The 25000-nt window shown below is 47.3% G+C and overlaps 1 protein-coding gene across 1 annotated transcript in view; it reads right to left on the reverse strand.

The window, feature by feature from the left end:
* Nucleotides 1-25000, reverse strand: part of LOC135545531 (ephrin-B1-like) — a 146727-nt gene that overhangs the window by 65489 nt on the left and 56238 nt on the right. Inside the window, exon 2 of the mRNA XM_064973190.1 lies at nt 21726-22003. Coding sequence (XP_064829262.1) covers nt 21726-22003 — 278 coding nt within the window. The remainder of the gene's footprint in view (nt 1-21725; nt 22004-25000) is intronic.

Below are 25000 nucleotides of genomic sequence, written 5' to 3' on the forward strand. Positions count from 1 at the left end.
GACTCAATTTGGCATGAAGGTCTGCTATACAAATTGATGAAAAGTGGTGTTGGAGGAAAACATACAACACTATAAAATCCATGTACACAAACAGTGTGCGGTTAAAATTGGCAAAAAACACAGATTTCTTTCCACAGGGCCGTGGGGTGAGTCAGGGATGCAGCTTAAGCCCCACCCTCTTCAACATATATATATCAACGAATTGGTGCAGGCACTAAAAAAGTCTGCAGCACCTGGCTTCAACCGAGTAGAATCTGAAGTCAAATGTTTACTGTTTGCTGATGATCTGGTGCTTCTGTCACCAACCAAGGAGGGCCTATAGCAGCACCTAGATCTTATGCACAGACTGTCAGACCTGGGCCCTGACAGTAAATCTAAGTAAGACCAAAATAATGGTGTTCCAAAAAAGGTCCAGTCGCAAGGACCACAAATACAAATTCCATCTAGACACTGTTGCCCTAGAGCACACAAAAAACTATACATACCTCGGCCTAAACATCAGCACCACAGGTAACTTCCACAAAGCTGTGAACGATCTGAGAGACAAGGCAATAAGGGCATTCTATGCCATCAAAAGGAACATAAAATTCAACATACCAATTAGGATCTGGCTAAAAATACTTGAATCAGTTATAGAACCCATTGCCCTTTATGGTTGTGAGGTCTGGGGCCCGCTCACCAACCAAGAATTCACAAAGTGGGACAAACACCAAATTGAGACTGTATGCAGAATTCTGCAAAAATATCCTCCGTGTACAACGTAAAACACCAAATTATGCATGCAGAGCATAATTAGGCCGATACCTGCTAATTATCAAAATCCAGAAAAGAGCTGCTAAATTCTACAACCACTTAATAGGAAGCGATTCACAAACCTTCCATAACAAAGCCATCACTTACAGAGAGATTAACATGGAGAAGAGTCCCCTAAGCAAGCTGGTCCAGGGCTCTGTTCACAAACACAAACAGACCCCACAGAGCCCCAGGACAGCAACACAATTAGTGTTGCTGTCCTAATGAGAAAAGAAAAGATAATTACTTGACACATTGGAAAGAATTAACAAAAAAACATAGTAAACTAGCATGCTATTTGGTCCTGTGACTGACCCAAACTTAATGAAAGCTTTGACTATGTACAGACTCAGTGTGCATAGCCTTGCTATTGAGAAAGGCCGCCGTAGGCAGGCCTGGCTCTCAGGAGAAGACAGGCTATGTGTACACTACCCACAAAATGAGGTGGAAACTGAGCTGCACTTCCTAACCTCCTGCCAAATGTATGACCATATTAGAGACACATATTTCCCTCAGATTACACAGATCCACAAAGAATTCAAAAACAAATCCAATTTTGATAAACTCCCATGTCTACTGGGTGAAATACCACAGTGTGACATCACAGCAGCAAGATTTGTGACCTGTTGCCACAAGAAAAGGGCAACCAGTGAAAAACTAACATCATTGTAAATACAACCTATATTTACGTTGATTTATTTTCCCTTTTGTACTTTCACTATTTGGACATCGTTACAACACTGTATGTAGACATAATATGACATTTGAAATATCTTTATTATTTTGTATAATGAGTGTAATGTTTACTGTTCATTTTTATTGTTCACTTCAGTTTTGTTTACTATCTGCCTCACTTGCTTTGGCTATAACACATGTTTCCCATGCCAATAAAGATAGAATACAGAAGAGAGAAGGAAGACGATGGAAGGAAAGGGGGTTGGAAAGAGAGTAGTACACAGCAGGATACTTTAATAACCTAGAGTGGCGCCAGAGCGGAAGGCGTTTTACGTACCCCCAACAGTTTTTTTGATCGTTTATCTGCGTTTGTAACTTATTTGTTTACTCCTTTTGTACATAATGTTGCCACTACCGTCTCTGGACTGTGATTACTCACCACGGACTAGCAGAATCCTTTTTCTTCTTTCACAACTCTGATGAGCCCGAGGCGGAGGATACACGGCTCCCTTGGGAACAGGCCCGAACCCAGTGATCTGCGTGAAGAGGAGGCAGAGAAAGAGAGGCCGGAGGGCGGGCTGCTTTCTGAGAAGTTGGAGGTGATCGAATAAATCCCCACTTCCCTCAATTCTGCTAGCAAACATGCAATCTTTGGACAATAAAATGGATGAGTTACTGGGAGGATTAAACAACCAACGGGACATTAAAAACTGTAGCATCTTATGCTTCACGGAATCGTGGCTGAATGACGACAATATCAACATACAGCTGGCTGGTTATACCATGTACCAGCAGGATAGAACAGCGGCATCTGGTAAGGAAAGGGGCGGCCATCTATGTATTTTTATAAACAACAGCTAGTGCACGATATCTAAGGAAGTCTCGAGCTATTGCTCACCTGAGGTAGAGTTACTCATGATAAGCTGCAGAGCACACTACCTACCGAGATATTTACATACCACCACAGTCAGAGGCTGGCACTAAGATAGCATTGACAAATGCGACACTCGTCGGCGCGGAAGGAAGAGTGGACCAAAGCGCAGCATGGAAAGTGTTCATGATATTTATTTACAAGAAACACTCAAACAAAAATAACAAACCCAAAAATGAAAGCAAACAGTTCCATCAGGCATAGACACTAAACAGAAAAGTATTAATTACCCACAACATTAGGTGGGAAAAAGGCTGCCTAAGTATGATTCCCAATCAGAGACAACGATAGACAGCTGCCTCTGATTGGGAATCACACTCGGCCAAAAACAAATGAATGGAAAACATAGAATGTCCACCCAAATCACACCCTGCCCTAACCAAATAGAGAAATAAAACATCTCTCTAAGGTCAGGGCGTGACAAATGAGCTGTATTCCGCCAAAAGCAAACAAGAAAACGCTCACCCAGAGGCGGCGCTCCAAGTAGCTGGGGACTTTAATGCAGGGAAACTTAAATCTGTTTTACCACATTTCTATCAGCATGTTAAATGTGCAACCAGAGGGAAAAACAACTCTGGCCCACCTTTACACCAAACACAGAGACGCATACAAAGCTCTCCCTCGCCCTCCATTTGGAAAATCTGACCATAATTCCATCCTCCTGATTCCTGCTTACAAGCAAAAATTAAAGCAGGAAGCAGCAGTGACGAGATCAATAAAAAAGTGGTCAGATGAAACAGATGCTAAGCGACAGGACTGTTTTGCTATCACAGACTGGAATATGTTCCGGGATTCCTCCAATGGCATTGAGGAGTACATTACATCAGTCAATGGCTTCATCAACAAGTACATCAATGACGTCGTCCCCACAGTACGTACATACACCAACCAGAAGTCATGGTAGACCAGCTGTACCGTCAGACCTTTAGACAGGTCAACATTCACAAGGCCGCAGGACCCGACGGATTACCAGGACTGTACTGTGAGCATGCGGTGACCAACTAGCAAAGTGTCTTCACTGACATTTTCAACCTCTTCCTGTCCGAGTCTGTAATACCAACATGTTTTAAGCAGACCACCACAGTACCTGTACCCAAGAACACTAAGGTAGTCTGCCTAAATGACTACCGACCCATAGCACTCACATCTGTAGCCATGAAGTGGCTTTGAAAGGCTGGTCATGGCTCACATCAACACCATTATCCCAGACACCCTAGACCCACAACAATTTTCATACCGCCCCAACAGATCCACAGATGCAGTCTCTATTGTACTCCACACTGCCCTTTCCCACCTGGACAAAAGGAACACCTACACCTCAGCTCTGTCCAAGTTGGCGTAGCAGTCAGATGTCTTTGCCCTTCATCTTGTTGTGTCCCATGTATCTATCTTTTTATATATTTTTCTTCGCATATCTTTTTACAAATATTTTTCTAAACCTCAACTTCAAAATACTCTCCTGCAACCCGCCTCAACCAATGAGGTGTGGATCTGTTTTTTCTAAAGTACTTTTATTTACCTCGAAACGGAATCCCCCAACAGAAGCTAGACAGCTCATTAGCTACTAGCTAGTAGTCAGCTAACCACTGCTGGCGGTCATCAGCTAAACGTTAGCTCGGAAAGCTCTCGCCAGTTTGTACAATGCAATTCAAACCAGAGCATACTGGACCTATTTTCTCTCCATATCCCTGGATTCCTACCGCAAGCTCTAAACCTTTTCACCTGAATCATCTCAGCTAGCTATCTGCAATCCAAGTGACTACTCCTGGCTAACGTCACTGTCCCGAAGCAAGCACCAATTAGCCTGGCGCTAGCCCTCTCCCGACTAGCTGAAGAGGCCCATCAGCCACTCCTGGGCTACAATACCTTGACCCCTTCTACTGCCGGTACTGGGCACGGAACCCCACCGATCGTTCATGACAGGAATACTGAAGTAATCTGCTCGGCGGTGTACTCAACTGGCTCCTACTTCGCTGTTATGGGATTTTTATGAATAATGACAAAATTATGTATACATTTAGCTTAGAATTAAAACTAAACAGAATACTACTCTGTCACTGTGTGAATGTATGAATCTTATTATAATTCTAAGACTGAATATAAGGTGTGTAGTTTTAGTCAAGAATTAGAACAAGGACTTTCTGTTCCTTGTTAGAAATTAATGGAGCTATCGTCAGACCGGCTGGAATACTGTGTTCCTTACAGGACATTCTGTCCCTACCCAGAGAGAGGAGAGACCTTGGGCTTGTAGTAGATTGTTTAACAGATGGAAGACAATGTGAGAAGGCTTGTGAACTATATTGCCATTGTATCTGAGAGAAGGAGGGACATTTATGATGAAATGTGGGGTATATAAACCAATGTACATGGTATTATGACCAGAGCTCTCGGGAATAAACGCTATTGATTAATTTTGAGACTGATCTTTGTCTATTTTATGCAAATAAGAACCTTACAAATTCTTAGAAACGGACAAAGTGTTTTGCTTTGTTACAATTGAACTGGTTAATGAACATATAGGAATTAAATTCCTCTAACAGTCGCGACGTCCCCTGAATGCCCATCTGCTAACCTGCTAGCCACGGCCCGCTAGCTGTCTAGAACGAATCGGACTGTGAGCTAATAGGCCAGTCGGCCAATTTCTCGGGCCACTATACCTATTTTGCCAGTTGGCCTGGGCCCCTTTGACTCAGCGAAGCCCTGCTCATCCATCACGACTGGACTACCGACGTATTCTGCCCGAGTTCTTTTCTCGAACAGGCCCCTCCGTCGTGATGTCCCCTGAATGCCCATCTGCTAGCCTGCGAGCCGCGGCCCGCTATATTGGACTGTTAGCTGAATAGATCTATTGGCCTATTTCTTTGTTCACTATACCTATTTTGGCAATTGGACTTGGACCCCTCTGCTACTCGGAACCCTACTAATCCGTCACCGCTAAAACAGACTTTCCTCCGGCGCAACGTCCCTCTAAGGCCTTTCTGCTAGCTTGCTAGCCCCGGCCTGCTAACTGATAGCTTGCTAGCCCCGGCCTGCTAACTGATAGCTTGCTAGCCCCGGCCTGCTAACTGATAGCTTGCTAGCCCCGGCCTGCTAACTGATAGCTTGCTAGCCCCGGCCTGCTAGCTGTCTGAATCGCCGTGTCTCCAGCCAGCCCAAACACTCACTGGACCCTTATGATCACAGGGCTACGCATGCCTCTCCCTAATGTCAATATGCCTTGTCCATTACTGTTCTGGTTAGTGATTATTGTTATATTTCACTGTAGATCCTACTCCTCCTCTGTTCCTCTGGTGATAAAGAGGTTAATCCAGGCCCTGCAGTGTCTAGCTCCACTCCTATTCCCCAGGTGCTCTCATTTGTTGACTTCTGTAACCGTAAAAGCCTTGGTGTCATGCATGTTAACGTTAGAAGCCTTCTCTCTAAGTTTGCTTTATTCACTGCTTTAGCACACTCTGCCAACCTGGATGTCCTAGCTGTGTCTGAATCCTGGCTTAGGAAGACAACCAAAACCCCTGAAATTTAAATCCCTAACTATAACATTTTCCGACAAGATAGAACTGCCAAAGGGTGCGGAGTTGCAATCTACTGCAGAGATAGCCTGCAGAGTTCTGTCTTACTATCCAAGTCTGTACCCAAACAATTAGAGCTTCTACTTTTAAAAATCCACCTTTCCAGAAAAAATTATCTCACCATTGCCGCTTGCTATAGACCATCCTCTGCCCCCAGCGGTGCCCTGGACACCATGTGTGAATTGAGTCCCCCCCATCTATCTTCAGAGCTCGTGCTGCTAGATGACCTGACATGCTTAACACCCCGGCCATCCTACAATCTAAGCTTAATGCCCTCAGTCTCACACAAATTATCAATGAACTCACCGAGTACAACCCCAAATCCATAAACACAGGCACCCTCATAGATATCATCCTAACCAACTTGCCCTCTAAATTAGAGGTTGACCGATTAATTGGATTAAATCGGTCCGATTTCAAGTTTTCATAACAATCGGAAATCGGTATTTTTGGGCGCCAATTATTTTTATTTAACTAGGCAAGTCAGTTAAGAACACATTCTTATTTTCAATGACGGCCTAGGAACGGTGTGTTAACTGCCTCGTTCAGGGGCAGAACGACAAATTTTCACCAATCTTGCAACCTTACAGTTAACTCGTCCAACTCAATAACAACCTGACTCTCTCTCGTTGCACTCCACAAGGAGACTGCCTGTCACGCGAATGCAGTAAGCCAAGGTAAGTTGCTTGCTAGCATTAAACTTATCTTATAAAAAACAATCAATCATAATCACTAGCTAACTACACATGGCTGATGATATAACTAGATATTATCTAGCATGTGCCTGCATTGCATATAATCTGACTGAGCATACAAGTATCTAAATATCTGACTGAGCGGTGGTAGGCAGAAGCAGGCACGTAAACATTCATTCAAACAGCACTTTCGTGCATTTTGCCAGCAGATCTTCGTTGTGCGTCAAGCATTGCACTGTTTATGACTTCAAGCCTATCAACTCCCGAGATGAGGCTGGTGTAACCGAAGTGAAATGGCTAGCTAGTTAGCGTGCACTAATAGAGTTTCAAACGTCACTCGCTCTGAGCCTTCTAGTAGTTGTTCCCCTTGCTCTGCATGGGTAACGCTGCTTTGATGGTGGCTGTTGTCGTTGTGTTGCTGGTTCGAGCCCAGGGAGGAGCGAGGAAAGGGACGGAAGCTATACTGTTACACTGGCAATACTAAAGTGCCTATAAGAACATCCAATAGTCAAAGGTTAATGAAATACAAATGGTATAGGGGGAAAAAGTCCTATATTTCCTATAATAACTACAACCTAAAACTTCTTACCTGGGAATATTGAAGACTCATGTTAAAAGGAACCACCGGCTTTCATATGTTCTCATGTTCTGAGCAAGGAACTGAAAAGCACATATTGCACTTTTACTTTGTTCTCCAACACTTTGTTTTTGCATTATTTAAACCAGCTCGTGACTGAGGGGCAGCTCGGGACTGAGGCAGCTCGGGACTGAGGGGCAGCTCGGGACTGAGGAGCAGCTCGGGACTGAGGGGAAGCTCGGGACTGAGGAGCAGCTCGGGACTGAGGGGCAGCTCGGGACTGAGGGGCAGCTCGGGACTGAGGGGCAGCCCAGTACTGAGAGAAAGCCCAGCACTGAGAGGAAGCCCAGCACTGAGAGGAAGCCCAGTACTGAGATGAAGCCCAGCCAGGCAATTGAATCCGGCAGATCCTGGCTGACTGGCGGATCTGGAAGAGTCTGGTTGACTAGCGGATCTGGAAGAGTCTGGTTGACTAGCAGATCTGGAAGAGTCTGGTTGACTAGCAGATTTGGAAGAGTCTGGTTGACTGGCAGATCTGGAAGAGTCTGGCTGACTGGCATATCTGGAAGAGTCTGGCTGACTGGCAGATCTGGAAGAGTCTGGCTGACTGGCAGATCTGGAAGAGTCTGGCTGACTGGCGGATCTGGCTGCTCCATGCAGATTGACAGCTCTGGCGGCTTCTTGCAGACTGACAGCTCTGACTGTTCCATGCAGACTAACAGCTTTGGCAGCTCCTTGCCGACTGGCAGCTCCTTGCAGACTGGCAGCTCCATGCAGACTGGCAGCTCCATGCAGACTGGCAGCTCCTTGCAGACTGGCAGCTCTAGCTGCTCCATGCAGACTGGCAGCTCTAGCTGCTCCATGCAGACTGGCAGCTCTAGCTGCTCCATGCAGACTGGCAGCTCTAGCTGCTCCATGCAGATTGGCAGCTCAGGCTGCTCCGAACAGGCAGGAGGCTCCTGTAGCGCTGGAGAGGAGAAAGGCTCTGATAGCTCTGAACAGGCGGGAGACTCCGACAGCGCAGGAGAGAGGAAAGGCTCTGACAGCGCAGGAGAGGTGAGGCGCACTGTAGGCCTGATGCGTGGTACTGGCACTGGTGGTATTGGGCCGAAGACACGCACAGGAAGCCTGGTGCGGGGAGCTGGTAGCGGAGGACTGGTGTGTGGAGGTGGCTCTGGATAGACCGGACCATGCAGGCGCACTGGAGCTCTTGAGCACCGAGCCTGCCCAACCTTACATGGCTCGATGCCCACTCTAGCCCCGCCAATACGAAGGGCTGGTATGAACCGCACCGGGCTATGCACCCGCACTTGGGACACCGTGCGCACCACTGCATAACACGGTGCCTGCCCAGTCTCTCTAGCCCCCTGGTAAGCACAGGGAGTTTGCGCAGGTCTCCTACCTGGCGTAGCCATACTCCCTGAAAGCCCCCCCCCGAAGAAATCTTTGGGGCTGATTCCCGGGCTTCCATCCACGTCGCCGTGCTGCCTCCTCATACCAGCGCTTCTCCGCTTTAGCCGCCTCTAGTTCCTCCTTGGGACGGCGATATTCTCCAGGCTGTGCCCAGGGTCCTTTTCCGTCTAATATCTCCTCCCAAGTCCAGAAGTCCTTAGATCGCTGCTCCTCACAATTAACAGGAAGAGTAGGCTCAGGTCTGACTCCTGACTCTGCTACTCTCTCCCTGAGCCCTCCCCCAATAAATATTTGGGGGTGACTTTCGGGTTTCGCTCTGCGCCGCCGTGTCTTTCATTTCGACTCCATTCGCCTATAGCCCTCATCGCACTGCTCCAGCGAATCCCAGGCGGGCTCTGGCACTCTCTCTGGGTCGGCCGCCCACCTGTCTATTTCTTCCCACGTCGTATACTCCAAGCCTCTGCTGTCCATAACATCCTCCCTTCGCTGCTGCCTGTTAACACGCTGCTCGGTCCGAGTGTGGTGGGTGATTCTGTAACGGCGTTCTTCGTTTGTCGCAAGAAAGTCGGACCGAAATGCAGCGTGTTGGTTACTCATGTTTTTTAATGGAACAAACGCGGTACATGAAATAACTGATACAAATACAAAAAAACAACAAAACGGAACGTGAAACCTAATTACAGCCTATCTGGTTAAACTACACAGAGACAGGAACAATCACCCACGAAATACAAAGTGAAACCCAGGCTACCTAAATACGGTTCCCAATCAGAGACAACGAGAATCACCTGACTCTGACTGAGAACCGCCTCAGGCAGCCAAACCTATGCAACACCCCTACTCAGCCGCAATCTCAATAACTAAAAAACCCCACTACGAAATACAACAACATAAACCCATGTCACACCCTGGCCTGACCAACTAATTAACGTAAACACAAAATACTAAGACCAAGGCGTGACAGCTCCCTAAAACACTCCAGCGAGGAGGCCTTTCTAATCGACCTGGCTCGGGTATCCTGGAAGGATATTGACCTCATCCCGTCAGCAGTGGATGCCTCATCCATTCAAAAACAGATACAGCCCTTGGTTCTCTCTAGACCTGACTGCCCTTGACCAGCACAAAAACATCCTGTGGCGTTCTGCATTAGCATCAAATAGCCCCCGTGATATGCAACTTTTCAGGGAAGATAGGAACCAATATACACAGGCAGTTAGGAAAGTTAAGGCTAGCTTTTTCAAGCAGAAATTTGCATCCTGTAGCACAAACTCAAAAAAATTCTGGGACACTGTAAAGTCTATGGAGAATAAGAGCACCTCCTCCCAGCTGCTCACGACACTGAGGCTAGGAAACACTGTCACCACCGATAAATCCACTATAATTGAGATTTTCAATAAGCATTTTTCTACATCTGGCCATGCTTTCCACCTGGCTACCCCTACCCCGGTCAACAGCCCTGCACCCCCCACAGCAACTTGCCCAAGTCTCCCCCATTTCTCCTTCACCCAAATCCAGATAGCTGATGTTCTGAAAGAGCTGCAAAATCTGGAACCCTACAAATCAGCTGGGCTAGAAATTGTTGCAACCCCTATTGCTGTCTCTTTTGTATCGTCTGAGATTCCCAAAGATTGGAAAACTGCCCAGGTCATCCCCCTCTTCACAGGGGGAGACATTCTAGACCCAAACTGCTACAGACCTATATCTATCCTACCCTGCCTTTCTAAGGTCTTCGAAAGCCAAGTTAAACCGATTACCGACCATTTCCAAATCCCACCCTACTTTCTCTGCTATGCAATCTGGTTTCAGAGCTGGTCATGGGTACACCTCAGCCACGCTCAAGGTCCTAAACAATATCATAACTGCCATCGATTAGAGACATTACTGTGCAGCCATATCCATCGACCTGGCCAAGGCTTTCGACTCTGTCAATCACAACATTCTTATTGGCAGACTCAACAGCCTTGGTTTCTCAAATGATTGCCTCGCCTGGTTTATCAACTACTTCTCTGATAGAGTTCAGTGTGTCAAATCAAAGGGCCTCTGGCAGTCTCTATGGGGGTGCCGCAGGGTTAAATTCTCAGGCCGACTCTCTTCTCTGTATACATCAATGATGTCGCTCTTGCTGCTGGTGATTCTCTGATCCACCTCTACGCAGACGACACCATTCTGTATACCTCTGGCCCTTCTTTGGACACTGTTAACTAACCTCCGGACGAGCTTCAATGCCATACAGCTCTCCTTCCATGGCCTCCAACTGCTCTTAAATGCAAGTAAAACTAAATGCATGCTCTTCAACTGATCGCTGCCCACACCTGCCAGCCCGCCTGTCAAGCATCACTACTTTGGATGGTTCTGACTTAGAATATGTGGACAACTACAAATACCTAGGTGTCTGGTTAGAATGTAAACTCTCCTTCCAGACTCACATTAAACATCTCCAATCCAAATTTAAATCTAGAATCGGCTTCCTATTTCACAACAAAGCATCCTTCACTCATGCTGCCAAACATACCCTCGTAAAAATGACCATCCTACCGATCCTTCTATTTCGGCGATGTCATTTACAAAATATCCTCCAAGTCTACTCAACAAATTGGATGCAGTCTATCACAGTGCCATCAGTTTTGTCACCAAAGCCCATATACTACCCCCACTGCAACCTGTACGCTCTCGTTGGCTGGCCCTCGCTTCATACTCGTCGCCAAACCCACAAGTCTCTGCTAGGTAAAGCCCCGTCTTATCTCAACTCACTGGTCACCATAGCAGCACCCACCCGTAGCACGTGCTCCAGCAGGTATATCTCACTGGTCACCCCCAAAGCCAATTCTTCCTTTGGCCGCCTTTCCTTCCAGTTCTCTGCTGCCAACGACTGGAATGATCTTCAAAAATCACTGAAGCTGGAGACTCGTATCTCCCTCACTAGCTTTAAGCATCAGCTGTCAGAGCAGCTCACCGATCACTGCACCGGTACATAGCCCATCTGTAAATAGCCCATCCAACTACCTCCTCCCCATACTGTATTTATTTATCTTGCTCCTTTGCACCCCAGTATCTCTACTTGCACATTCATCTTCTGCATATCTACCATTCCAGTGTTTAATTGCTATATTGTAATTACTTCGCCACCATGGCCTATTTATTGCCTTACCTCCCTTATCCTACCTCATTTGCACACACTGTATATATACTTTTTATACTGTATTATTGACTGTATGGCTGTTTATTCCATGTGTAACTCTGTTGTTGTATGTGTCGAACTGCTTTGCTTTATCTTGGCCAGGTCGCAGATGTAAATGAGAACTTGTTCTCAACTGGCCTACCTGGTTAAATAATGGTGAAATAAAATAAATACAAATATGTGAGAATGCTATTAATTGACTACAGCTCAGCGTTCAACACTCAACGTAGTGCCCTCAAAGCTCATCAACAAGCTAAGAACCCTGGGACTAAACACCTCCCTCTGCAACTGAATCCTTGACTTCCTGACGGGCCGCCCCCAGGTGGTGAGGGTAGGTAACAACACATCCTCCATGCTGATCCTCAACACGGGGGCCCCTCAGGGGTGCTTGCTCAGCCCCCTCTTGTACTCCCTGTTCACTCATGACCGCACGGCCAGGCACGACTCCAACACCATCATTAAGTTTGCAAATGACACAACAGTGGTAGGCCTGCAAGCGGTATCAGAGCGCCACGTTTAGGTCCAAGAGGCTTCTAAACAGCTTCTACCCCCAAGCCATGACTCCTCAACATCTAATCAAATGGCTACCCAGACTATTTGCATTGCCCAACCCCCCTTTTCCACACCACTGTTACTCTCTGTTGTCATCTATGCATAATCACTTTAATTAACTCTACCTACATGTACATACTACCTCAACTAACCGGTGCCCCCGCACATTGACTCTATACTGGCACCCACCTGTATATATTGTTCTTTTTTTACTGCTGCTCTTTCATTACTTTTATCTCTTATTCTTATCGGTTAGGGGCTCGTAAGTAAGCATTTCACTGTAAGGTCTACACCTGTTGTATTCGGTGCATGTGACTAATACAATTTGAGTGCATCACAGCTGAGACAGGATGAGTGTTTGTGTTTGTGTGTCCGTGTGTGTGTTTGTCAAGGGGATCAGTGTGTGTTAAGAGATGCGATGCAGGGACAAGATTAATTTAGATGAATACATGAATATGAGATTCATCTCAGAGAGGGTTCTATCGTAACCAATGGTTACCATTCACTGACCGTGTATATGATAATGAAAGTGGCTTTTCTCTCTCTCTTACCCCCCCCCTCTCTCTCTCTCTCCCCTCTCCCCCTCTCAGTAATAATAAAACCAGGACAATAACCAACCTCAATAACCCTGTGCTGCACAAACACACACACGCCCACTGCACCGCTCATCCTTTCAGAATGAGATATCATGACAATGACTAGGAGAGACAACCTGCCCAGCTCTCTCTCTACAGTCACAGCTGAGGGCACGGCATACAGCCCATACACCACTAGTAAACACCATACACCACTAGTAAACAGGACAACAACTTCTCCTTCAACGTGATCAAGACAAAGGAGATGATTGTGGACTACAGGTAAAAAGAGGCCCGAGCCCGCCCCCATTCTCATCGACGGGGCTGTAGTGGAGCAGGTTGGGAGCTTCAAGTTCCTTGGCGTCCACATCACCAACAACTATCATGGTCCAAGCACACAAAGACAGTCGTGAAGAGGGCACGACAACACCTGTTCCCCCTCAGGAGACTGAATGATTTGGCATGGGTCCTGAGATCCTCAAAAAGTTCTACAGCTGCACAATCGAGAGCATGGTTGCATCACTGCCTGGTATAAATACTGCTCGGCCTCCGATCACAAGGCACTACAGAGGGTAGTGCCTACCGCCCAGTACATTACTGGGGCAAAGCTTCTTTCCATCCAGGACCTCTATACCAGGCGGTGTCAGAGGAAGGCCCTAAGAATTTTCAAAGACTCCAGCCGACCTAGTCATAGACTGTTCACTCTGCTACCGCATGGCAAGCGGTACCGGAGCGCCAAGTCTAGGACCAAGAGGCTTCTAAACAGCTTCTACCCCCAAGCCATAAGACTCCTGAACAGCTAATCTTTTACGCTGCTGCTACTTCCTGTTTATTATCTATGCATGGTCACTTTAACTCTACTTACATGTACATATTACATCAATTACCTTTACTAACCGATGCCCTGCACAATGACTCTGTACCAGTTCCCCCTGTATATAGCCTCCACATTGACTCTGTACCGTAACACCCTGTATATAGCCTCCACATTGACTCTGTACCAGTTCCCCCTGTATATAGCCTCCACATTGACTCTGTACTGGTAACCCCTGTATATAGCCTCCACATTGACTCTGTACCAGTTCCCCCTGTATATAGTCTCCACATTGACTCTGTACCAGTTCCCCCTGTATATAGCCTCCACATTGACTCTGTACCAGTTCCCACCGTATATAGCCTCCACATTGACTCTGTACCAGTTCACCCTGTATATAGTCTCCACATTGACTCTGTACCAGTTCCCCCTGTATATAGCCTCCACATTGACTCTGTACCAGTTCCCCCTGTATATAGTCTCCACATTGACTCTGTACCAGTTCCCCCTGTATATAGCCTCCACATTGACTCTGTACCAGTTCCCCCTGTATATAGCCTCCACATTGACTCTGTACCAGTTCCCCCTGTATATAGCCTCCACATTGACTCTGTACCGTAACACCCTGTATATAGCCTCCACATTGACTCTGTACCGTAACACCCTGTATATAGTCTCCACATTGACTCTGTACCGTAACCCCCTGTATATAGCCTCCACATTGACTCTGTACCGTAACCCCCTGTATATAGCCTCCACATTGACTCTGTACCGTAACACCCTGTATATAGCCTCCACATTGACTCTGTACCGTAACACCCTGTATATAGCCTCCACATTGACTCTGTACCGTAACACCCTGTATATAGTCTCCACTTAGACTCTGTACCGTAACACACTGTATATAGCCTCCACATTGACTCTGTACCAGTTCCCCCTGTATATAGCCTCCACATTGACTCTGTACCGTAACACCCTGTATATAGCCTCCATATTGACTCTGTACCGTAACACCCAGTATATAGCCTCCACATTGACTCTGTACCGTAACACCCTGTATATAGCCTCCACATTGACTCTGTACCGTAACACCCAGTATATAGCCTCCACACTGACTCTGTACCAGTTCCCCCTGTATATAGCCTCCACATTGACTCTGTACCAGTTCCCCTTGTATATAGCCTCCATATTGACTCTGTACCAGTTCCCCCTGTATATAGCCTCCACATTGACTCTGTACCGTAACACCCAGTATATAGCCTCCACATTGACTCTGTACCGTAACACCCTGTATATAGTCTCCACATTGACTCTGTACCAGTTCCCCCTGTATATAGCCTCCACATTGACTCTGTACCAGTTCCCCCTGTATATAGCCTCCACATTGACTCTGTACCAGTTCCCCCTGTATATAGCCTCCACATTGACTCTGTACCAGTTCCCCCTGTATATAGCCTCGCTATTGCTATTTTACTGCTGCTGTTGAATTATTTGTTGCTTTTATTTTCTATTTTTTACTTAACACCTATTTTTCTTAAAAGTTCTTAAAGCATTGTTGGTTAAGGGCTTGTAAGTCAGCATTTCACTGTGGAGTCTATACCTGTTGTATTCAGCATTTCACTGTGGAGTATATACCTGTTGTATTCAGCATTTCACTGTAAGGTCTACTACACCTGTTGTATTCAGCATATGTGACAAAAAACATTTGATTTGAAACACCACACACCACTAGTAAACACCACACACCACTAGTAAACACTACACACCACTAGTAAACACTACACACCACTAGTAAACTACCACACACCACTAGTAAACACCACACACCACTAGTAAACACCATACACCACTAGTAAACACTACACACCACTAGTAAACACCACACACCACACACCACTAGTAAACACCACACACCACACACCACTAGTAAACATGACACACCACTAGTAAACACCACACACCACTAGTAAACACTACACACCACTAGTAAACACCACACACCACTAGTAAACACCACACACCACACACCACTAGTAAACACCACACACCACTACTAAACACCACACACCACTAGTAAACACCATACACCACTACTAAACACCACACACCACTAGTAAACACCATACACCACAAGTAAACACTACACACCACTACTAAACACCACACACCACTAGTAAACACCATACACCACAAGTAAACACTACACACCACTACTAAACACCACACACACACCACTAGTATACACCACACACCACTACTAAACACCACACACACACCACTAGTATACACCACACACCACTACTAAACACCACACACCACTAGTATACACCACACACCACTAGTAAACACCACACACCACTAGTAAACACTACACACCACTAGTAAACACTACACACCACTAGTAAACACTACACACCACTAGTAAACACCACACACCACTAGTAAACATTACACACCACTAGTAAACACCACACACCACTAGTAAACACTACACACCACTAATAAACACCACTAGTAAACACCACACACAACTAGTAAACGCTACACACCACTAGTAAACACTACACACCACTAGTAAACACCACACACCACTACTAAACACTACACACCACTAGTAAACACCACACACCACTAATAAACATTACACACCACTAGTAAACACCACTAGTAAACACCACACACTACTAGTAAACACCACTAGTAAACACCACACACTACTAGTAAACACTACACACCACTAGTAAACACCACTAGTAAACACTACACACCACTACTAAAGACCATACACCACTAGTAAACACAAGCAGAGTGTTGTTGACATGGACAGACAGGGATAAACCTACTAATCTTGATTCTGTGGATGTGTGTATGCATATGCGACCATGTACGTGGCAGCTCCTATCTAGGGCAGTGCTGATCTGATGTTCTTTCACTGGGGCATTTAACCTTGACCTTTTATCTCCATCTCCCTCTCTCTAGACTTTTATCTCTCTCTCCCTCTCTCTAATCAATCAACCAATCAGTCAATCAATAAATCAATACATCAGTCAGTCAGTCAATCAATCAAATGTATTCATAAAGCCCTTCTTACATCAGCTGATGTCACAAAGTGCTGTACAGAAACCCAGCCTAAAACCCCAAACAGCAAGCAATGCAGAGGTGTGGATGGAGGGATAGAGGGCAGGGATGGAGGAATAAAGAGATGGAGGGATGGAGGGATAAAGGGATGGAGGGATAAAGAGATGGAGGGCAGGGATGGATGGATGGAGGGATGGAGGGATGGAGGGATGGAGGGATAAAGAGATGGAGGGATGGAGGGATAAAGAGATGGAGTGCAGGGATGGAGGGATGGAGGGATGGAGGGATAAAGGGATGGAGGGATAAAGAGATGGAGGGATGGAGGGATAAAGGGATGGAGGGATAAAGAGATGGAGGGATGGAGGGATAAAGAGATGGAGGGATGGAGGGATAAAGAGATGGAGGGATGGAGGGATAAAGAGATGGAGGGATGGAGGGATAAAGAGATGGAGGGCAGGGATGGAGGGATGGAGGGATGGAGGGATAAAGGGATGGAGGGATAAAGAGATGGAGGGATGGAGGGATAAAGGGATGGAGGGATAAAGAGATGGAGGGATGGAGGATAAAGAGATGGAGGGATGGAGGGATAAAGAGATGGAGGGCAGGGATGGAGGTATGGAGGGATAAAGAGATGGAGGGATGGAGGGATAAAGAGATGGAGGGATGGAGGGATAAAGAGATGGAGGGCAGGGATGGAGGTATGGAGGGATAAAGAGATGGAGGGATGGAGGAATAAAGAGATGGAGGGATGGAGGGATGGAGGGATAAAGGGATGGAGGCATAAAGAGATGGAGGGATGGAGGGATAAAGAGATGGAGGGATGGAGGGATAAAGGGATGGAGGGATAAAGAGATGGAGGGATGGAGGGATAAAGGGATGGAGGGATGGAGGGATAAAGGGATGGAGGGATAAAGAGATGGAGGGATGGAGGGATAAAGGGATGGAGGGATAAAGAGATGGAGGGATAAAGAGATGGAGGGCAGGGATGGAGGGATGGAGGGATAAAGGGATGGAGGGATAAAGAGATGGAGGGATGGAGGGATAATGGATGGAGGGATAAAGAGATGGCGCGATAAAGGGATGGAGGGATAAAGAGATGGAGGGATAAAGAGATGGAGGGATAAAGAGATGGAGGGATAAAGAGATGGAGGGCACGGATGGAGGGATGGAGGGATGGAGGGATAAAGGGATGGAGGGATAAAGAGATGGAGGGATAAAGAGATGGAGGGATAAAAGGATGGAGGGATAAAGAGATGGAGGGATGAAGGGATAGAGGGATGGAGGGATAAAGAGATGGAGGGATGAAGAGATGGAGGGATAAAGAGATGGCGGGATGGAGGGATAAAGAGAAGGAGGGATGGAGGGATGGAGGGATGTAGGGATAAAGAGATGGAGGGATAAAGAGATGGAGGGATGGAGGGATAAAGAGATGGAGGGATGGAGGGATGGATGGATGAAGGGATAAAGAGATGGAGGGATAAAGAGATGGAGGGACGGAGGGATAGAGGGATGGAGGGATAAAGAGATGGAGGGATAAAGAGATGGAAGGATGGAGGGATAGAGGGATAAAGAGATGGAGGGATAAAGGGATGGAGGGATAAAGAGATGGAGGGATGGAGGGATAGAGGGATGTACGGATAAAGAGATGGAGGGATGCAGGGATGGAGAGTGTGGTGGATGAATAAGAATGAGTTGGGTAACATAGATAATTAAGATGTCTTATCTGCATAATATGCTTGTTACTAGAATGTATTTCTTTGGACTCTGGTGTTGGCAGTTGCACTTCTTCCCTCAGCTGGGGCTCAGTATCCTGGGGTCAACTCTCTCTCCCCCACTGAGAGAGGGAGGAGGGGAGGGCTACAAGCTGAACTCTCTCTCCCCCACTGAGAGAGGGAGGAGGGGAGGGCTACAAGCTGAACTCTCTCCCCCACTGAGAGAGGGAGGAGGGGGAGGGCTACAGGCTGAACTCTCTCTCCCCCACTGAGAGAGGGAGGAGGGGGAGGGCTACAGGCTGAACTCTCTCTCCCCCACTGAGAGAGGGAGGAGGGGGAGGGCTACAGGCTGAACTCTCTCTCCCCCACTGAGAGAGGGAGGAGGGGAGGGCTACAGGCTGAACTCTCTCTCCCACTGAGAGAGGGAGGAGGGGGAGGGCTACAGGCTAAACTCTCTCTCCCCCACTGAGAGAGGGAGGAGGGGAGGGCTACAGGCTGAACTCTCTCCCCCCACTGAGAGAGGGAGGAGGGGGAGGGCTACAGGCTGAACTCTCTCTCCCCCACTGAGAGAGGGAGGAGGGGAGGGCTACAGGCTGAACTCTCTCCCCCACTGAGAGAGGGAGGAGGGGAGGGCTACAGGCTGAACTCTCTCCCCCACTGAGAGAGGGAGGAGGGGGAGGGCTAAGGCTGAACTCTCTCCCCCACTGAGAGAGGGAGGAGGGGAGGGCTACAGGATGAACTCTCTCCCCACTGAGAGAGGGAGGAGGGGGAGGGATAAAGGCTGAACTCTCTCCCCCACTGAGAGAGGGAGGAGGGGGGAGGGCTACAGGCTGAACTCTCTCCCCCACTGAGAGAGGGAGGAGGGGGAGGGCTAAAGGCTGAACTCTCTCCCCCACTGAGAGAGGGAGGAGGGGGAGGGCTACAGGCTGAACTCTCTCTCCCCCACTGAGGGAGGAGGGAGGAGGGATGGAGGGAGGGCTACAGGCTGAACTCTCTCTCCCCCACTGAGAGAGGAGGAGGAGGAGGGCTAAAGGCTGAACTCTCTCCCCACTGAGAGAGGGAGGAGGGGGAGGGCTAAAGGCTGAACTCTCTCCCCCACTGAGAGAGGGAGGAGGGGGAGGGCTACAGGCTGAACTCTCTCCCCCCACTGAGAGAGGGAGGAGGGGGAGGGCTACAGGCTGAACTCTCTCCCCCACTGAGAGAGGGAGGAGGGGGAGGGCTAAGGAGGAGAACTACTAAACTGAGAGAGGGAGGAGGGGGAGGGCTACAGGCTGAACTCTCTCCCCCACTGAGAGAGGGAGGAGGGCTACAGGCTAAACTCTCCCCCCACTGAGAGAGGGAGGAGGATGGAGGGCTACAGGCTGAACCTCTCCCCACTGAGAGAGGGATGGAGGGATGGAGGCTAAACTCTCCCCCCACTGAGAGAGGGAGGAGGGGAGGGCTATGGAGGCTAAACTCTCTCTCCCACTGAGAGAGGGAGGAGGGCTACAGGCTAAACTCTCTCCCCCACTGAGAGAGGGAGGAGGGGGAGGGATACACTGAGGCTGATAGAGAGGGAGGAGGGGGAGGGCTACAGGCTGAACTCTCTCTCCCCCACTGAGAGAGGGAGGAGGGGAGGGCTACAGGCTGAACTCTCTCTCCCCACTGAGAGGGGAGGAGGGGAATAAGGCTGAACTCTCTCCCCCACTGAGAGAGGGAGGAGGGGCTTGGGCTACATACTTGTTAGGAGGGGAGGGCTACAGGCTGAACTCTCTCTCCCACTGAGAGAGGGAGGAGGGGGAGGGCTACAGGCTGAACTCTCTCTCCCCCACTGAGAGAGGGAGGAGGGGGAGGGCTACAGGCTGAACTCTCTCCCCCACTGAGAGAGGGAGGAGGGGGAGGGCTACAGGCTGAACTCTCTCCCCCACTGAGAGAGGGAGGAGGGGGAGGGCTACAGGCTGAACTCTCTCTCCCCCACTGAGAGAGGGAGGAGGGGGAGGGCTACAGGCTGAACTCTCTGTCCCCCACTGAGAGAGGGAGGAGGGGGAGGGCTACAAGCTGAACTCTCTCTCCCACTGAGAGAGGGAGGAGGGGGAGGGCTACAGGCTGAACTCTCTCTCCCACTGAGAGAGGGAGGAGGGGAGGGCTACAGGCTGAACTCTCTCCCCCACTGAGAGAGGGAGGAGGGGAGGGCTACAGGCTGAACTCTCTCTCCCACTGAGAGAGGGAGGGGGAGGGCTACAGGCTGAACTCTCTCTCCCACTGAGAGAGGGAGGAGGGGAGGGCTACAAGCTGAACTCTCTCCCCCACTGAGAGAGGGAGGAGGGGGAGGGCTACAGGCTGAACTCTCTCCCCCACTGAGAGAGGGAGGAGGGGAGGGCTACAGGCTGAACTCTCTCTCCCCCACTGAGAGAGGGAGGAGGGGGAGGGCTACAGGCTGAACTCTCTCTCCCCCACTGAGAGAGGGAGGAGGGGGGAGGGCTTCAAGCTGAACTTAATTTTTAAATTTAAATTTCAGGGCTCTATTGGCATGGGAAAACATATGCTAACATTGCGAAAGCAAGTGAAATAGATAATATACAAAAGTGAAATAAACACAAAGTAACAGTAAACATCACACTCACAGAAGTTACAAAATAATAAAGACGTTTCAAATGCCATATTATGTCTAAATACAGTGTTGTAACGATGTCCAAATGGTTAAAGTACAAAAGGGAAAATAAATAAACATAAATGTGGGTTGTATTTACAATGGTGTTTGTTCTTCACTGGTTGCCCTTTTATTGTGGTAACAGGTCACACATCTTGCTGCTGCGATGGCACACTGTTGTATTACATCCAGTAGATATGAGAGTTCATCAAAATTGGGTTTGTTTTAGAATTGTTTGTGGGTCTGCGTAATCTGAGGGAAATGTGTGTCTCTAATATGGTCATACATTTGACAGGAGGTTAGGAAGTGCAGCTCAGTTTCCATCTCATTTTGTGGGAGTGTGCACATACTGTAGCCTTTCTCTTGAGTGCCAGCTCTGCCTACGGCGGCCTCTCTCAATAGCAAGGCTATGCTCTCAATAGCAAGGTTATGCTCACTGACTCGGAACATAGCCAAAGATTGGGGTAAAGGAAAAGGAGGTCGAGTTTTTCTCCTACTCTTGGCTCAACTTTATAAAGATTGATTCAGTACTCACATGTGATGTAGTAATTCATATTCTTCTTAAACTCCAGGCCCATATAGTTGGGACTAAACTCCTGGAACTTGATGGTGAACTTGATGTCCTTCTCTGGCTTGTTACAGTTGACCAGTACGTTGGGGTCCATGACCGTGCTGCACCCCTCCGCCTGCTCTCTCCTGACCAGGTACAGCTTATAGAACTCATAGTCTCGTCCTGGCTCAGCCTTGGGGCAGATAATGTCCAGCTTGTCCCCGATATCTGGGTAGATGACCACCCCTCTACCTGACAGGAACCTGAGGGGAGGAGAATAGTGTTAATAAGATATCTTGGTAGACGACCACCCCTCTACCTGAATAGGCCCCCATTAACATCAATGGGGCTGTAGTGGAGCGGGTCGAGAGTTTCAAGTTCCTTGGTGTCCACATTACCAACGAACGATCATGGTCCAAACACACCAAGACAGTCATGAAGAGGGCACGACAACACCTTTCCCCCTCAGGAGACTGAAAAGATTTGGCATGGGTCCCAGGATCTTCAAAAAGTTCTACAGCTGCACCATCGAGAGCATCCTTACCGGTTGCATCACCGCCTGGTAACTGCTCGGCATCTGACCGTAAGGTGCTACAGAGGGTAGTGAGTACGGCCAAGTAAATCCTTGGGGCCAAGCTTCTTGCCATCCAGGACCTATAGGTGGTGTCAGAGGAAAGCCCCAAAAATTGTCAAAGACTCCAGTCACCCAAGTCATAGACTTTTTCCTCTGCTTCCGCGCAGCAAGTGATTCTGGAGCATCAAGTCGAAGACCAAAAGGATCCTTAACAGCTTCCACCTCAAGCCAAAAAACTGCTAAACAATTAATAAAATGGCCACCGGACTATTTACATTGACCCCCCCCTCCATTTGTTTTGCTACTCGCTGTTTATTATCTATGCAGTCACTTCACCCCTACCTACAGTTGAAGTCGGAAGTTTACATACACTTAGGTTGAAGTCATTAAAACTCATTTTCAACCACTCCACAAATTTCTTGTTCACAAACTATATTTTTAGCAAGTCAGTTAGGACATCTACTTTGTACATGACACAAGTCATTTTTCCAAAAATTGTTTACAGACAGATTAATTCACTGTATCACAATTCCAGTGGGTCAGAAGTTTACATACCCTAAGTTAACTGTGCCTTTAAACAGCTTGGAAAATTCCAGAAAATGATGTCATGGCATTAGAAGTTCTGATAGGCTTCTGATTGACATAATTTGAGTCAATCGGGAGGTGTGCTTGTGGATGTATTTCAAGGCCTCCCTTCAAACTCAGTGCCTCTTTGCTTGACATCATGAAAAATCGAACGAAATCAGCCAAGACCTCAGAAAAAAAATTGAGACCTCCACAAGTCTGGTTCATCCTTGGGAGCAATTTCCAAACACCTGAAGGTACCACGATCATCTGTATAAACAATAGTAAGCAAGTATAAACACCATGGGACCACGCAACCGTCATACCGCTCAGGAAGGAGACGTGTTCTGTCTCCTAGAGATGAACGTACTGTGGTGCAAAAAGTGCAAATCAATCCCAGAACAACATCTAAGGACCTTGTGAAGATGCTGGAGGAAACAGGTACAAAAGTATCTATATCCACAGTAAAACAAGTCCGATATCGACATAACCTGAAAGGCCGCTCAGCAAGGAAGAAGCCACTCCTCCAAAACCCCATAAAAAAGCCAGACTACGGTTTGCAACTGCACATGGGGACAAAGATCGTAATTTTTGGAGAAATGTCCTCTGGTCTGATGAAACAAATATAGAACTGTTTGGCCATAATGACTATCGTTATGTTTGGAGGAAAAAGGGGGAGACTTGCAAGCTGAAGAACACCATCCCAACCGTGAAGCACAGGGGTGGCAGCATCATGTTGTGAGGGTGCTTTGTTGCAGGAGGGACTGGTGCACTTCACAAAATAGATGGCATCACAAGGAGGAAAATGATGTTGATATATTGAAGCAACATCTCAAGACATCAGTCAAGAAGTTAAAGCTTGGTTGCAAATGGGTCTTCCAAATGGACAATGACCCCAAGCATACTTCCAAAGTTGTGGCAAAATGGCTTAAGGACAACAGAGTCAAGGTATTAGAGTGGCTGAAAAAGTATGTGCGAGCAAGGAGGCTGTCACGGCCTGACCATAGAGAGCCCTTGGTTCTCTATGGTGTAGTAGGTCAGGGCGTGACTAGAGGATGTTCTAGTATGTATGCATATTTAGGTAGCCATTTCCCCACCTGTGTTTTGAGGAGGTATTGTTTGTGTTTCGTTACCTGTGTGCACGTCATGACTTCACCTTTCTTTATCGTTTTGTTTGTTTCACAGAGATTCAAAATATGTGGAACTATACTATACTTGGTCCGCTCATTACGACGATCGTGACAGAGGCCTACAAACCTGACTCAGTTACACCAGCTCTGTCAGGAGGATTGGACCAAAATTTATTGTGGGAAGCTTGTGGAAGGCTACCCAAAACGTTTAACCCAAGTTAAACAATTTAAAGGCAATGTCAACAAATACTACTTGAGTGTATGTAAACGTCTGACCCACTGGGAATGTGATGAAAGAAAAAAAAGCTGAAATAAATCATTCTCTACTATTATTCTGACATTTCACATTCTTAAAATAAAGTGGTGATCCTAACTGACCTAAAACAGGGAATTTTTACTAGGATTAAATGTCAGGAATTGTGAAAAACTGAATTTAAATGTATTTGGCTAAGATGTATGTAAGCTTCCGATTTAAACTGTACATGTACAAATTACCTCGACTAACCTGAGCCCCTGCACATTGACTCGGTATCGATACTCCTTGTATATAACCTCGTTATTGTTATTTTAATGTCTTACTTTGTATTATTTTTTACTTTAGTTTATTTGGTAAATATTTTCTTAACTCTTCTTGAAGTGCACTGTTGATTAAGTGCTTGTAAGTAAGCATTTCACTGTAAGGTCTACACATGTTGTATTCGGTGCATGTGACTAATGAAGTTTGACATGATGTCTGTAAAGGCCTCCACATGGTATCCTGTTCTAATGGAGTTTGACATGATGAAGGCCTCCACATGGTACCCTGTTCTAATGGAGTTTGACATGATGAAGGCCTCCACATGGTACCCTGTTCTAATGGAGTTTGACATGATGAAGGCCTCCACATGGTACCCTGTTCTAATGGAGTTTGACATGATGAAGGCCTCCACATGGTACCCTGTTCTAATGGAGTTTGACATGATGTAAGGCCTCCACATGGTACCCTGTTCTAA

This window comes from Oncorhynchus masou, chromosome 9 (assembly GCF_036934945.1).
Source record: "Oncorhynchus masou masou isolate Uvic2021 chromosome 9, UVic_Omas_1.1, whole genome shotgun sequence".
NCBI classification, from domain to species: Eukaryota; Metazoa; Chordata; class Actinopteri; order Salmoniformes; family Salmonidae; genus Oncorhynchus; species Oncorhynchus masou.